The 15,950-nt window shown below is 35.1% G+C and overlaps 1 protein-coding gene across 7 annotated transcripts in view; it reads right to left on the bottom strand.

Moving 5' to 3' along the window:
* PCNX1 (pecanex 1) overlaps positions 1-15,950 on the bottom strand; it is a 499,400-nt gene that overhangs the window by 442,425 nt on the left and 41,025 nt on the right. For all 7 annotated transcript variants that reach the window (XR_014261020.1, XR_014261021.1, XR_014261022.1 and 4 more), the window contains exons 3-4: positions 4,290-4,395; positions 357-402 (exon numbers count right to left, since the gene is read on the bottom strand). Coding sequence is in view for 4 of the 7 variants with exons in the window: in XM_082451496.1 (XP_082307622.1) it covers positions 357-402; positions 4,290-4,395 (152 nt within the window). In the remaining 3 variants the exon portion in view is untranslated. The remainder of the gene's footprint in view (positions 1-356; positions 403-4,289; positions 4,396-15,950) is intronic.

Raw genomic sequence — 15,950 nt, forward strand, 5'->3', positions numbered from 1 at the left:
GCTCTAGAGCCCATGAGCCATAACTACTGACGCCCACATGCCTAGAGCCCGTGCTCTGCAACAAGAGAAGCCACCGCAATGAGAAGCCTGCGCACCGCAACGAAGAGTAGCCCCCGCTCGCCGCAACTAGAGAAAGCCTGCACGCAGCAACGAAGACCCAATGCAGCCAAAAATAAATAAATTAAATAAATAAAATTTTAAAAAAGTTTACCATAAAAAAAGATACATAATTTTATCCACAAAATAATTTCAAGAATGATTTTTCATTACATGTAAATATATGATACAGTTATCTTTACTACAAACAAAAAAGAAATGAAAAGTCAGAGGTAACTTTTGGGTTAGATCACACCTACCTTTAATAGTTGTTGCTGTTCCAAGACGAGAGGAACCAGATCCAATCTGAAAACATGACATGAAGTAAACGAAATGCTAGCTACGCCATCAGCACAGACTAGCAAGATTATCAAATGAAATTATATTATCAAAACATGTTATCAGTCACTTTCACCAAAAGGCCATGATATATCAGAGCCGCACTCCCTGTCTGCTGTGGCGCATGCTGAGCATCTAGTACAAATTTGCTGAGACACTGAATCCCTCTGCGTACTCAGGACCGATGGAGCCCCCAGGGCAAGAGCCTCCAACCTCAAACAATCGGTGCCAAACGGTCATTGTCATTTTTATATTGCATCATGACATGTTCAAGTTATAAACAAAAGCAAAACTAGGTGTTAAGTCTACCTGAAATAAATTTAGACTTATCAGGGCATAGAAAGGGAAAGTTTGGAGGACATAACATACTTACAAAGAGCAACCTAAATCTTACTTTCAAATTGTTAGTAGATCAATATGTTCTTTCCTGAGTTTCAGACAGAAAGTAAGTACTTCTTTGTAGGCTGCTATAACATATTTTTAAAGAATATAAAAAAACTAAGGCATCTAAGAAAAAGGAATTTTTAGCACAAACTCTATAAACAGCATACTGATATCTGCGGAGCTTTTAGGGCTTATAGTCAAGATGGTATAAGACGTCCCTAAAATTTCATAACCATCATATATTATACTATCATAAAAATCATAGAAACAAATACCACAAATTCCATGAACACATTAAGGAAACCAAATATAACATGACAGTTACTAAATCAACAAGTCTGAGTAACTCTTTTTATAACCTGTTTTCAAGGAATTCAAGAAGAAAATAGTCAAGCAAATTTAACACCTTATACTAAAATCAAGAACATTCATATAATACTCATATTTTGCCAAATCTTTTCTTTCATTGATTCAACTGAACGAAGTATACAATGAGAAATTTGGTCAAAATATAGGTTAATATTGACTTTGAAGGGGCATGAGGGACTTTCTTGGTCTGGACGGCAATTAAATGGGTGTACACATATGTAAAAATCCACTGAGCCGTACACTTAATAAGTGTATACTATGCTGTATAAAAGTTATATGTCAGTGAAAAAGTAAGTAAAAATAAGCATACACATACAGGTTAAAACTACTAATAAATTCTTATGTAGCCAATAAAAAAAATGAGCTTTGCAATATTTTTTGAACTGTTTATTAAGTTTGATTCTCCTGATTTGTCCTAATTTCTGCTTTCAATTAGCCATAAAAGGCACTGCAACTAGACAGAAAGAAAAAGGCCAAAAAGCATTTTACTGCAAAAGAGTTTCATTCTTATCACACCTGCTAAACAAGTTATAAACTAACATATGTTATTTTTCTACTAGAATAATAAACATGTAACTTCCTAGACAGAAGTTTAAAAACAAGTAAGCAAACAAAAAACAGCATTTCATGCCACCCTTCTAAGAATTTAAAGTTAAAAAAAAATGTTTTTTGAATATGTGTACGGTAGTCATTTGCTCACAACCTCAAAGTGTTCTCTTTTTCTCTCCTTAACAAGCTTCCCGTTTTGTTCAAATGTTGGGCATATATCTTTTGATTTATGAGAAGAGGGCCCAGACTCTGATCTAGGTGTGTGCTCTAGTCCTGCTCAATGAATATATGGGAGAGTCTGCTGGAGGGCTTTGAGGAAAGACCTTTTCATGTCTGAGAAGATGATGACCAAGGACAACTCTGCCCCACACTGTCACCTGCTTCTTAACTTTTCAACAGGATCATAATTGAAGCTGCTGTGCTCATCCTGCAACTCTAAGGAAAAGCCAAAAGAACTAGGGAAATTCCAACCCAGAGCCCTAATATTACTGAGCTGCTGAACAAATGCTATTAATCCAGCTCCAAACTTAGGTGACAAACATAAACTATTTCTTTAAGTCACCTAATTAGTTGAGTTCTATTATTTGGTGACAAAAGCAATCTTAACAGATACAATGGGTGGTTATGTTTTATTCTTCATGCTTTTCTGTATTATTTAAAGTTTATCCCCCCCCAAATATAATGGAGTTGTGACTGTTCACACATGAAACAATAAGGGATTGAAAATATAAACCACAGTGCATACAAATAAAAGAATGCAATACAGTCCCCAAAATGTCACTGCAGAAAAACACTTAATAATATTAACATTCATGATATAGTCAGTAAAGAGAATCAAGTTCCAAAGAACAAGCACACTAAAATCTCTGTTTAAAAAGTTTTTTTGATTATGACATTACAGATGATTTTTATTTTCTTCTTGTTATTTGCTAACTTTCTAAAAATAAACACATTCAGAAAAGGAAAAAATTAAGAAAAAAATGATATCTTCATACACTTAGAGGTAAAGTTTTTACTTAACAGGTTTACACAAACTAAGATGGTCCAGTGTTTCTTCTCTTTGATAAGTGCCAAAGGAAAGTCCAGGAAGGATTATGGATGCCAGAGAAGAAAAATTACTTCCAACTAAAGAGCAATCAGGCAAGGCCACCTCCTCCATGAAGCCTTGCCCCTCTCTCTAGCTGGAAACAATTACTTTCTCCTCTGAAATCTATAGCCCCTTTTCTGTACCATTCCTATGACAACTATTAACTTTGTATCATGTACTTACATTTACTTGGTAACATATATCATATTTATAACTTCAGTTACTTATAGACATCTACTAGGAAACTGTAAGACCCACTCCACATCCTGGACAAACAAAACGCCTTAAATACCATCAGGCACTAAAATATTTTAAGGAAGATAAGTGATAAAAGGGAAGAGAGGGACGGGGCGGGGGTGGCAATGGAGAGTAGAAGATGGAAAGGAGAAGAGTAGCAGTGGCAGGAAGGAAAGAATGATCACAATGACTATGATAGAGCTACTGTGTTCAAGGAGTTCACTATCTAGTATAGAAGACATTTATATACAACTATGATAATGTGCAATAAGATCTATATAATAAAACATGTGCGAGAAACATAGTATGTCTATATTGGTAATATCTCTACCGATATACAAAAAGCCCAACTTTACTTCCGCACTTCAGCTTCTCTAAAGGATGACAATAATTATGTCAATAATTTCTTTTGGTATAAAACAGTATAAAACTAAAACACCAAAATCTAAGTAGCACAATAGCTTCTGTTATCTGCCCTTTTTTATTCAAGAGTTAATATTTTAAGGAAAACCAAATTAGATGTGCTGTGCATTTAGGTGCAGACGTGCAATAATTACATTCAAGATGGGACTCCCTCCCCAAAAAAAGTAGGGTAAGTTCTAATGGACATGATGCCAAGGGTAGAGTTACCAAAGGTGGCTGGCCATTGCTGTGTCCTTTTGTCTGTCCTAACAAAAAAAGAAAAAAGAAAAAGAAAAAGAGAAAAAAAAGAAAAAAAGTGTGGCTCTTCAAACGTTTGTTGCAAAAGTGTAGGCTTATTCCTCAGGGTAATCTGATGTTGCTAATATTTGTCAGTAAGAAGAAAGGCCAGGTTTAATTAAGAATATAAAATGTGCAGCCATATTTAAGGACTAAGTCATTTCATTCTATAAAAAGAGACTGAGAAAAGCACAAGGGATAACCTATATGTCTCCAATACAGACAGACACCATGAAGGTAAATAAGCACACACTAGGAGCTAAAGTTCCTAAGGGCACTCACCACAACTGTCTCGATCAAAACTACCCCTGGGCAATGAGCATGTGGTATGTGCTCAGCAACAAAGTACTTAATTAATGTGAAAATTCTGTTTAAAATAATAGTAATAAAAGATAATCAGTAAACAATCAAAATACTATTAATCAGCAAGATAAACCCAAACACTGACTGACTGTTACAGACAAGAGAATACCTGAGACCACCATCAGGAGGAGGGAAAAAAGCAAAATAAAACAGCACAGGTTCCTACCTGGTTGCTTGGATCGAGGCCAGCATAAGAATTTCTTGAACTGCAACCAACTGGGGGTGTGGCCTCTCGAATGAACTCTGACATTTCAATGCCCCCACCAGGATCACTGTGGGGAAAAAATGAGAAAAGGAGAACAACTGTCATTATTCTGACACCAATGGTTTTCTTTCTGTTTGTTTTTTAAATTATTATCCTTTTTTCTGTACAACTAACAGGTTCAGATATTTAATACAGCAAATTGAAAAAAAATCATTCTTCTTTTATAAGTCTGATAATTTGAACTATTTTATAACCATGTCACTACTCCAAAACATTTAAAACTCTCCCAAACTATCTATATCCAATCCAATATTAGAAACTGGCCTTGATTACAATTGTACCATACTAAATATAGCACATATTTTATGATATGTGCCATAAAACCACTCTAGCAAAGAAAGTATCTGCCTTTTGTTTCCTAACAGCAAGGAGAAATTGGTCAGAAAGTAATCAGATCTTACACTCCCTGATCTCTCCAAGAGCACAGTCTGATTGAGCTGCATGATACAATGACGAACATGCATGAGAGCAATTATCCTGGTCAAGCTATCTGTATCTGTATTTCTTAAATTAACAGAATTTAACTAGGATACTAACTTGTTTCACAGAGCTGGGAACCTAAGATTTTAGACTTGCATGTGTAGAGTTAGAAGGCACAAGTTTAAAAAGTGAAATGATGCTATGTAGTAAAAACAGGCATTAGAAAGACAAAAGAGAAAAGTACTAGGTTCAAAGAACTAAGGAAGTCCACATATAGAACTTAAAGATAATGGGATCCCAAAATAAGGAAAAAAGATCACACCAAATTTCAAAAAACTTAGACAATTAAAAAAAATTTTAAGTTGATATGCTGTATTTTCATTTTTATTCAGTTCAAGGAATTTTCTTTTTAGTGGGGGAGCCACTCGGCATACAGGATCTTAGTTCCATGACCAGGGATCGAACCCGCACTCCCTGCGGTGGAAGCGGGGAGTCTTAACCACTGGACCGCCAGGGAAGTCCCCTAGACAATTTTATAATAAGGTTCCTCAAGAACACAACTTTTAGAACAATTCAGGCCTAAAAGTTATCATAATCCTATTTTTGCCCAAAGATTTTTACTCATTCTACCTGGTATACAAATCAGTCAATAAATTTTTTAGCTATTATTATCAAGGATAAAAGATCTAGCATATATGCTCAACATTATTGTGGACATAAGCTATCTCACCATCTAGCATCTAATTCAACCTCCTGGTTAACAACAACAAAAAAAGCAACTCCAAATTATTCTGGTGAATCACCTCATCCCAGTCTCTCATATGGCTGTGGGTAATGCTGACCCCACTCTCAAGTTCAGGGGTAAGCTCTACTGGCCAAAGTCAACCAGCCTATCCCAATCTTTTGGTCACAGCAACTAGTAGTTCATGACCCAACTCAGGCCAGAAGTGTTCTACTGTTGAGAGAAGAAACTTCTCTCTATCTGCTTGTCTTAATGCTGAGAAGATGAGTCCTGGAGCTGCTGTAGCCATTTTACAACCATAAGGGGAGAGCCTGTCTAAGAAGCCAACTAAAAGAAAAGCACAGCCTGGTAAAGGGAACCAGAGTCATGAAGCTACTTGAAATTCTGCACGTTGCCACATCTGAAGACATCCCTTAAACATAGACATTTTGGTAATGTGAGCCATAAATTACCTTAAGCCTGTTTGGGTGGGGATTACAACAGCTGCAATCAAAAGATATAGGCAAAATACAATTTGCTTACAAGTTCACCTTCCATTTATGTATTTATCACAATAGCTGTTTGAATTCTAGTGTGTTTTTTAAATTAATGGTCTCATAACTACCATGTCCCTGTTTGCTCATTGGGTCTCTAACTCTAGGCCACTGGCTACAGTTAGCTAACAGAAATTATCTTTCTAACTTGTTACCCATTTACAAAAATAAAACATAATGGAACTCAGGTACAAACATGATGGCCAAGTCCACATACAAATGTCCATGTGTAAGAAAAGTGGAGTATTACCAAGTTGCTGGCCATTTGGTGTTAAGTCACACGGCTATCTAGGCCGGAATGAGAAATATTTTTCTAATTTGGCAAAATCTCAAGTGTGTATATACAGGCAGCTATCACCCACTGAACTAGTGATGAGTAATAACCAGCAATACTGTTAACTCCATTGGAATGCATTCTCCAATTAAGATTGCAAAGAAATCAGAAGATGGAGAGCAAGGTGAAGACCAAGGAATAAAATGTTCTATGCCACAGAAAGGATAAAGAGCCCTCATCTTCCCTAGTTTATATGCATCAGCTTTAAGGATATGTAATTCACATACCTTACAATTCATCCACTGAAACTGTGCAATTCAATGATTTTTAGTATATTCATAAAGTTGTGCATCCATCACCACAGCTGATTTTAAAACATTTTTATCATCTCAAAAGCAAACCCATTTAGCTATTACCCTTCCCAACCCTCCTCCCCCCAGCCCTAAGCAACCACTGATCTACTTTCTGTCTCTATAAATTTGCCTATTCTGGATTTTTTTTCATATAAATGGAATCACATAATACGTGGTCTTCTGTAACTGACGTCATTCTTTCACTTAGAACAATGTTTTCAAGGTTCATCAATGTTGTAGCACGTATCAGTGCTTCATACCTTTCTATGGCCAAATAATATTCCATTGTATGGATAGAACACATTTTGTTTATTCACTCATCAGCTGATGGACAATCTTACCCAGTTTTATACATCACTTCTGATAGCAAGTCCAAATGATTATAATTGGAACATAAAATTATTATTAATAACAAAGCAAATATTTACTAAATACTTAATACATTCCAGTCATAGGGGCACATGCTTTATTTGCATTTTCTCATGAAACATTCCCCTAAAAATCTATGATATAAATACTATCCTCCTCATTTTACAGATGAAAAAAACTGAAAACGGAAAGGTGTAAAAACTTGCCTATGGTCTCAGAGGAGTAAACAAAACAAGCCAAGTCATTGGCATATGGAGTTCAGGTGGGAAGGGAGGACACAAATAATACTTCCTCATCACTCTACAATGTGTTATCATATCTGCTCTTTCTGGTTCTTTTCCTTCACACATGAATGTGGGTACTCATAACCAGCAAGGACTGAGAAAAGATTTGAACACCAGGTCTAACTCTAAAGGCTACAGTCTAAGACACCAATAATGCCTTTTAACAAATAGGCATTAAAGTTCTCTTTCCAGTTCAAAACCAAAAGTAAACACCATTATCTAGGGAAGGTTTCTTAACGTCAGCACTATGGACATTCTGGGCCACAAAATTCTCGACTGTGGGAGACCATCTAGTGCAGTTAGGACGGTTAGCAGCGTCCCTGACCTCTACCCACCCCATGCCAGCAGCATTTCTCCCTGTGATAACCAAAAATGTCTCCAAATATTGCCAAATGTCTCCCGGAGGGCAAGGTCATCTCCAGTGGAGAAACAAAAATCTAGAACTAATGCTCAATGGTCAACATTGAGTGGGAAGGAGGTATTAAGGGAGCAAAAAGATGAAGGAAAAAACAAACAGCTCCTTTCATAGAAAAAATATATCCTCTTGCAAACTTATGGTACCTTTCTCTTCTCTACAAATTCAGAAGCAGACCTTTTAGTCAGCTGTTGGTGTCCTAACATATAAATTGACTGAATAAGAATTTTCTTTACTAGCAAGACTTGCAGATTTTCAGCAATGGCAATTTCAGCACATACCTAGAAAGTAAGTAGTTCACAATTCTCACAGAAGCCAAGTGGTCTACTGCAGTAAGCAGTACACCATATTCAGGGAAACTCTACCTTTATGCCTTAATTTCCTCATCTGTTTAAAAATAAAAACAGGTACAGGGAAAGGCAGAAAAGCAGAAACGGTCTAATCTGAATTATAAAGGAGACTTCACAAATTAATTTGTTGATTATTAGTATCATAAACTGCTCAGGCTTTAATTAGAACTTCACAGAGCCAGCACAGTACTAAATTTACAAATCTAATCTAGATCACAAGGATGTTCCTAAAAGTACAAATAGATAAAAACAAAGTCCCTATACAGAATAAATCTTCAGAAAATTTAGCCTAAAATTCACCTATGTATATTTTAAATGGATCCTTAATTTACAATATTGTAAGCATCACTGAATGAGAAACGGAAAAAAAATATGGTTTGTCTCCAAATAATTGTATTCAAATTCTAAAATTCAGTGTGCTAATTTCCTCTCCTGAAACGTTAGAAATGTAATACATACATTAATCGCTTTAACTCTTTCTCTAAGATAAAGATTGAACAAGCATTTCTGAGCTGCTATACCACAGCCAACGACAACCACAGAAGCACAAGTAGTCAGTCCTACTACATTCATTCATTCATGCAACAAATTGACAGCTCTAATGTACCAAGCATAGTGATAGGCTCTGGAAATAAGTGTATCTGTTTTCCTGTTCATTTCTATTCAGAACAGAGATTTATAAGTGGGAGAGTGGGGGAAAGGAGATGTCGAAAGCAAAAATCTACAACAAAGACCTTATTTAATGGTGAAACTTAAAAACACTCCTAAAAAGACAAGGATGTACACCAATACTATTTCAATTAGAAGTTATACCCAAAGAAAAGTTAAACAAGAAGCATAAGGTCTAGAAAGGAAGAAATAAAACTGTCATCATTTACAGAAAATCAAGAAATAACCTACAAAGTTTTACCATTAATAAGGGAGTTTAATAAGGTTGCTGGATACAAAGTAAACTGCTACATTTAAAGGGAGAAAAACAAAAGGTAATTAGAAAAAATCATATAATAGCAGAAAAACTATAAAATAATTTGTCAAATTTAATAAAAGCTATGAAAGTCTTTTAATGGAGAAATGATAAATCTTTACTGAAAGACATTAAAGAAGACTAAATAAATGGAGAGATTTAATATTGTAAAGATACCAATTCTCAGCAGAGGAATCTATAGCCAGTGTAATTCCAATAAAAACCCTAAGTTCTTGTAGATTTTGCCCAGTAGACTCTAAAGTTTACATCAAAGATCAAGGAGGGGCTTCCCTGGTGGCACAGTGGTTAAGAATTGGCCTGCCAATCCAGGGGACATGGGTTTGAGCCCTCATCTGGGAAGATCCCACATGCCGTGGAGCAACTAAGCCTGTGCGCCACAACTGAGCCTGAGCTCTAGAGCCCACGTGCCACAACTACTGAAGCCCGCGGGCCTAGAGCGCGTGCTCCACAACAAGAGAAGCCACCGCAATGAGAAGCCTGCACACTGCAACGAAGAGGAGTCCCCGCTCGCCACAACTAGAGAAAGGCTGCATGCAGCAATGAAGACCCAAAGCAGCCAAAAAATAAATAAATAAAATAAATTTATTTAAAAAAAAAAAAAAAAGATCAAGGAGCCAAGAGTAGCAAATTAACTCCTGAAAAAGAACGAGGTACGAGGTTTGCCCCACTAGGTACCAAAGTCATGTTATAAAGCACTTAGGATAGTGTGGTAACTGCACAGGCATAAACTAGATCAACAGAACAGAAGACAGCCCAGAAACATACCCACCATATATGAAAACTTAATTTATGACAAAATGAGTACTGCAGATCACCAAGGAAAAGACAGTCTGTTTAACAAATACTGATTAAACCAGTTATTTATAAAGAAAAAAAAAAATCCTGAATCCCTACCTTACAACAGACCATAATAATTTCCAGCAAAACTGAAATGTGAAAACAAAAGAAACATGAAACTTTAAAAAGACAATCTTTCTGAGAGTATTCTTCTGATATCTGTGTAGGAATAATTTCTTAAACAAGACACAAAAATGTTAATTACCAAAAAATGATAAACTGTGTATTAAATTTAAGAATGTATGATAATCATAAGAAACCTTAAGAAAAGCAAAATGACAAGCTACAAACTGGGAAAAGATGTCTGTAATGTATATAACCAATAAAGGAGTAGTATAATGAATAATTTTTTAAAACTCGTTTTTCTTAATCAATAAGAAAAAGAGAACTCCACAGAAAAATAAAAAAGAAATGAATGGGCACCAGAAAGAACAGAAAACTTAAATGGACGATATATGTGAGATAAGATGCTCAGCCTCATTAGTAATCAGAAAGGTTAACTAAAGTCAAAATGAGACACATCTAACACTTAACTGTTAAAATGGCAAACTGTTAAAACTTACCAAAATCAAAGATTGAGGATATGAAACAATAAGGACTTTCACATACTAACAGTGAGAGTATAAACTGGTACAATCGTTTTGGCAAACAGCTTGTATTACCTAGTAAAACTGAACGTGAAAATACCCTGTGAACCAGCTTACATATACTAGATATACACATGTGTATGAAGAGACATATATAATAATGTTATCTGAGCAAAAAAACTTGAAATAATCTGAATGACTATCAACAGAAGAATGGATAAATTGTAGTCCATTCCTACAGTGGTGGACTATACAACAGCAAACATAAATGGTAGCTAAAAGCATCAACATGGGTAAGTCTACAAAATATGATATTCTGCACAAAAAAAGCCCTTCACAGAGAAATACATACAGTATGATTCTCTTTAGGATGTCCTAAGGTAGACAAAATTAACTACGAATATCTACAAAGACCATATAAGAATAAAGCAAGGGAATTATTAATAAAAAATTCAAGATAAAGGTCACTCCTGAAGGGAAAAGGGTAGAATGATATAGGAAAGGAGTACATGAAGACTTGTATGGTATCTGTATAATGTCCTTATTACTTAAGTTGTGTGGTGGGTAAGTATTCACTTGATTATTATTCTCTAAATTATACATGTAATTGATATACCATTTGGAAATATATATATTTCACAATGAAATTTTTTGAAAACTGAAAGAAAATAGAAAAATTCAGTAACAGAAGCAATTAAAAATATATACGATTATACAGAACTAATAAGAGCTAGGAATTACTGAGTTGTTCCACATACAAGAAATGGTTCTAAGTGCTTTACATATATGATCTCATTTATTCTAATAATCCCTATGAGACAGTACTACTATTTGTCTCATCATCCAGATGAAGAAGCCAAGGAATAAAAAGCTTTAGTAACTCCCCCAAGGTTATACTATCAGGAAGTAATTCAAGCCCCTGGCAGATTAAGTGCAGAATCTACATTCTGTTTGCGTACCCACTAAATGAGGGTATGCATTTCCTAACAGAAATAGAATAGACTTAAGAACTATGCAGAACCCACTAAAAAATGTACACACATATACCATGTCTCTGAGTGAGACTTTCTATTTTAAAGGCTGAGTTCTCTCCAGATTTAATACAATTATCATCAAAATTCTACTAAAATTTTCTGGAGGATGAGTTTACAAGGGAACATCTCATAAAAAATTAAGTAAGTATACGCATGAGGATAACTAAGATAATATTGAAAGGAAAACACTGAAGAGGGATTCATACTGCTAAGTATTAAGCATATTAGAAGGCCATAAAAACGGTATGTTATAAGCAAAAAGAGAGATCAATGGAGCAGAAAACAAAGCCCAGAAATGGACATAATACAAGTATGCTCCATGAAAAAGCAAGCATTTAAAATTACTAGGGGGAAAACTGCATTATCCACTCAATGTTGTTGGTACAATACTAACAAACCTTAAAAAAAAGAAGTTAGAAATGTTTTCAGATTGACTACAATTTAAGAGTAAAAAGTAAAATGATAAAAATACTAAAAGTAGATAAAGGTGAATACTTACATAATTTGGGGAAAGAAAAATATCTCACAAAACTTGTTATCAAAGACAGAACTAATAAAGTTTCATAGAATAGAACACATCACAGAAAAATTAATTTTGGCATATAAATATATAAATAAAATGCCATAAAGTGAGGAAAAGTATTTGACACAAAATGATATCCTTCATAAATATTTTCTCCAAATCAATAGTAAAAAATTAACCACCAACAGAAAAATATACAATTCACAAAATAACAAATATAAATGGAACAGCACAAGAAAAATACCTCCATTTCACTAGTAATCCAAAAACTGAAAAAAGTAAACAATGAAATATTTACCAGTTTGTGAAAATACTAAATAGTGTAGTCAAAAGTACAAAAAAAGAAGCCCTCAACCTGCTGATCACAGTAATTAAAAGATAAAAATCTTCAGAATTTGGCAATATATATGGAGAAACTTTAAAATGGGTGTAGCTTTCCGGTAATTCTACTCCTGCTAAATCATGATAAAACATTTAGTAATTTAAAATTTAAACATCACAATGATCTAACACAAGTTTAAATTAGAAAATAATTGAAATAATTAAACACAAGATAGCTAAATTAAGGTACTGTATACCCACAAAATGGAATACAGTGTAGTCATTAAAAATACTATCACAGAGTTAGATAGCCTCATCCACCAGAGGGCAGACAGCAGAAGCAAGAAGAATTACAATCCTGCAGCCTGTGGAACAAAAACCACATTCACAGAAAGATAGACAAGATGAAAAGGCAGAGGGCTATGTACCAGATGAAGGAACAAGATAAAACCCCAGAAAAACAATTAAATGAGGTGGAGATAGGCAACCTTCCAGAACAAGAATTCAGTATAATGATAGTGAAGATGATCCAGGACCTCGGAAAAAGAATGGAGGCAAAGATTGAGAAGATGCAAGAAATGTTTAACAAAGACCTAGAAGAATTAAACAACAAACAGAGATGAACAATACAATAACTGAAAGGAAAACTACACTAGAAGGAATCAATAGGAGAATAACTGAGGCAGAAGAACGGATAAGTGACCTCGAAGACAGAATGGTGGAATTCACTGCTGCGGAACAGAATAAAGAAAAAAGAATGAAAAGAAATGAAGACAGCCTAAGAGACCTCTGGGACAACATTAAATGCAACAACATTCACATTATAAGGGTCCAAGAAGGAGAAGAGAGAGAGAAAGGACCAGAGAAAATATTTGAAGAGATTATAGTAGAAAACGTCCTAACATGGGAAAGGAAATAGCCACCCAAGCCCAGGAAGCGCAGCGAGTCCCATACAGGATAAACCCAAGGAGAAACACGCCGAGACACACACTAATCAAATTGGCAAAAATTAAAGACAAAGAAAAATTATTGAAAGCAGCAAGGGAAAAACGACAAATAACATACAAGGGAACTCCCATAAGGTTAACAGCTGATTTCTCAGCAGAAACTCTACAAGCCAGAAGGGAGTGGCATGATATACTTAAAGTGATGAAAGGGAAGAACCTGCAACCAAGATTACTCTACCCGGCAAGGATCTCACTTAGATTTGATGGAGAAATCAAAAGCTTTACAGACAAGCAAAAGCTAAGAGAATTCAGCACTACCAAACCAGCTCTACAACAAATGCTAAAGGAACTTCTCTAAGTGGGAAACACAAGAGAAGAAAAGGACCTACAAAAACAAACCCAAAACAATTAAGAAAATCGTCATAGGAACATACATATCGGTAATTACCCTAAACGTGAATGGATTAAATGCTCCAACCAAAAGACACAGCCTTGCTGAATGGATACAAAAACAAGACCCATATATATGCTGTCTACAAGAGACCCACTTCAGACCTAGGGAGACATACAGACTGAAAGTGAGAGGATGGAAAAAGATATTCCATGCAAATGGAAATCAAAAGAAAGCTGGAGTAGCTATACTCATATCAGATAAAATAGACTTTAAAATAAAGAATGTTACAAGAGACAAGGAAGGACACTACATAATGATCAAGGGATCAATCCAAGAAGAAGATATAACAATTATAAATATATATGCACCCAACATAGGAGCACCTCAATACATAAGGCAACTGCTAACAGCTATAAAAGAGGAAATAGACAGTAACACAATAATAGTGGGGGACTTTAACACCTCACTTACACCAATGGACAGATCATCCAAAATGAAAATAAATAAGGAAACAGAAGTTTTAAAATGATACAATAGACCAGATAGATTTAATTGATATTTATAAGACATTCCATCCAAAAACAGCAGATTACACTTTCTTCTCAAGCGCGCACAGAACATTCTCCAGGATAGATCACATCTTAGCTCACAAATCAAGCCTCAGTAAATTTAAGAAAATTGAAATCATATCAAGCATCTTTTCTGACCAGAACGCTATGAGATTAGCAATGAATTACAGGGAAAAAAAACGTAAAACACACAAACACATGGAGGCTAAACAATACGGTACTAAATAACCAAGAGATCACTGAAGAAATCAAAGAGGAAATCAAAAAATACCTAGAGACAAATGACAATGAAAACACGACGACCCAAAACCTATGGGATGCAGCAAAAGCAGTTCTAAGAGGGAAGTTTATAGCTATACAAGCCTACCTAAAGAAACAAGAAAAATATCAAATAAACAATCTAACCTTACACCTAAAGGAACTGGAAGAAGAAGAACAAACAAAACCCAGAGTTAGCAGAAAGAAAGAAATCATAAAGATCAGAGCAGAAATAAATGAAATAGAAACAAAAAAAAAAGGCAAAGATCAATAAAACTAAAAGCTGGTTCTTTGGGAAGATAAACAAAATTGATAAGCCATTAGCCAGACTCATCAAGAAAAAGAGGGGGAGGACTCAAATCAATAAAATCAGAAATGAAAAAGGAGAAGTTACAACAGACACCGCAGAAATACAAAACATCCTAAGAGACTGCTACAAGCAACTCTATGCCAATAAAATGGACAACCTGGAAGAAATGGACAAATTCTTAGAAAGGTATAACCGTCCAAGACTGAACCAGGAAGAAATAGAAAATATGAACAGACCAATCACAAGTAATGAAATTGAAACTGTGATTAAAAATCTTCCAACAAACAAAAGTCCAGGACCAGATGGCTTCACAGGTGAATTCTATTAAACATTTAGAGAACAGCTAACACCCATCCTTCTCAAACTCTTCCAAAAAATTGCAGAGGAAGGAACACTCCCAAACTCATTCTATGAGGCCACCATCACTCTGATACCAGAACCAGACAAAGATACTACAAAAAAAGAAAATTACAGACCAATATCACTGATGAACATAGATGCAAAAATCCTCAACAAAATACTAGTGAACAGAATCCAACAACACATTAAAAGGATCATACACCATGACCAAGTGGGATTTATCCCAGGGATGCAAGGATTCTTCAATATACGCAAATCAATCAATGTGATACACCATATTAACAAATTGAAGAATAAAAACCATATGATCATCTCAATAGATGCAGAAAAAGCTTTTGACACAATTCAACACCCATTTATGATAAAAACTCTCCCGAAGGTGGGCATAGAGGGAACCTACCACAACATAATATAGGCCATATACAACAAACTCACAGCAAACATCATTCTCAATGGTGAAAAATTGAAAGCATTTCCTCTAAGATCAGGAACAAGACAAGGATGTCCACTCTCACCACTATTATTCAACATAGTTTTGGAAGTCCTAGCCAGGGCAATCAGAGAAGAAAAAGAAATAAAAGGAATACAAATTGGAAAAGAAGTAAAACTGTCACTGTTTGCAGACGACATGATACTATACACAGAGTATCCTAAAAATGTCACCAGAAAACTACTAGAGCTAATCAATGAATTTGGT

This window comes from Balaenoptera physalus (genome assembly GCF_965194825.1).
Source record: "Balaenoptera physalus genome assembly, chromosome: 2".
NCBI classification, from domain to species: Eukaryota; Metazoa; Chordata; class Mammalia; order Artiodactyla; family Balaenopteridae; genus Balaenoptera; species Balaenoptera physalus.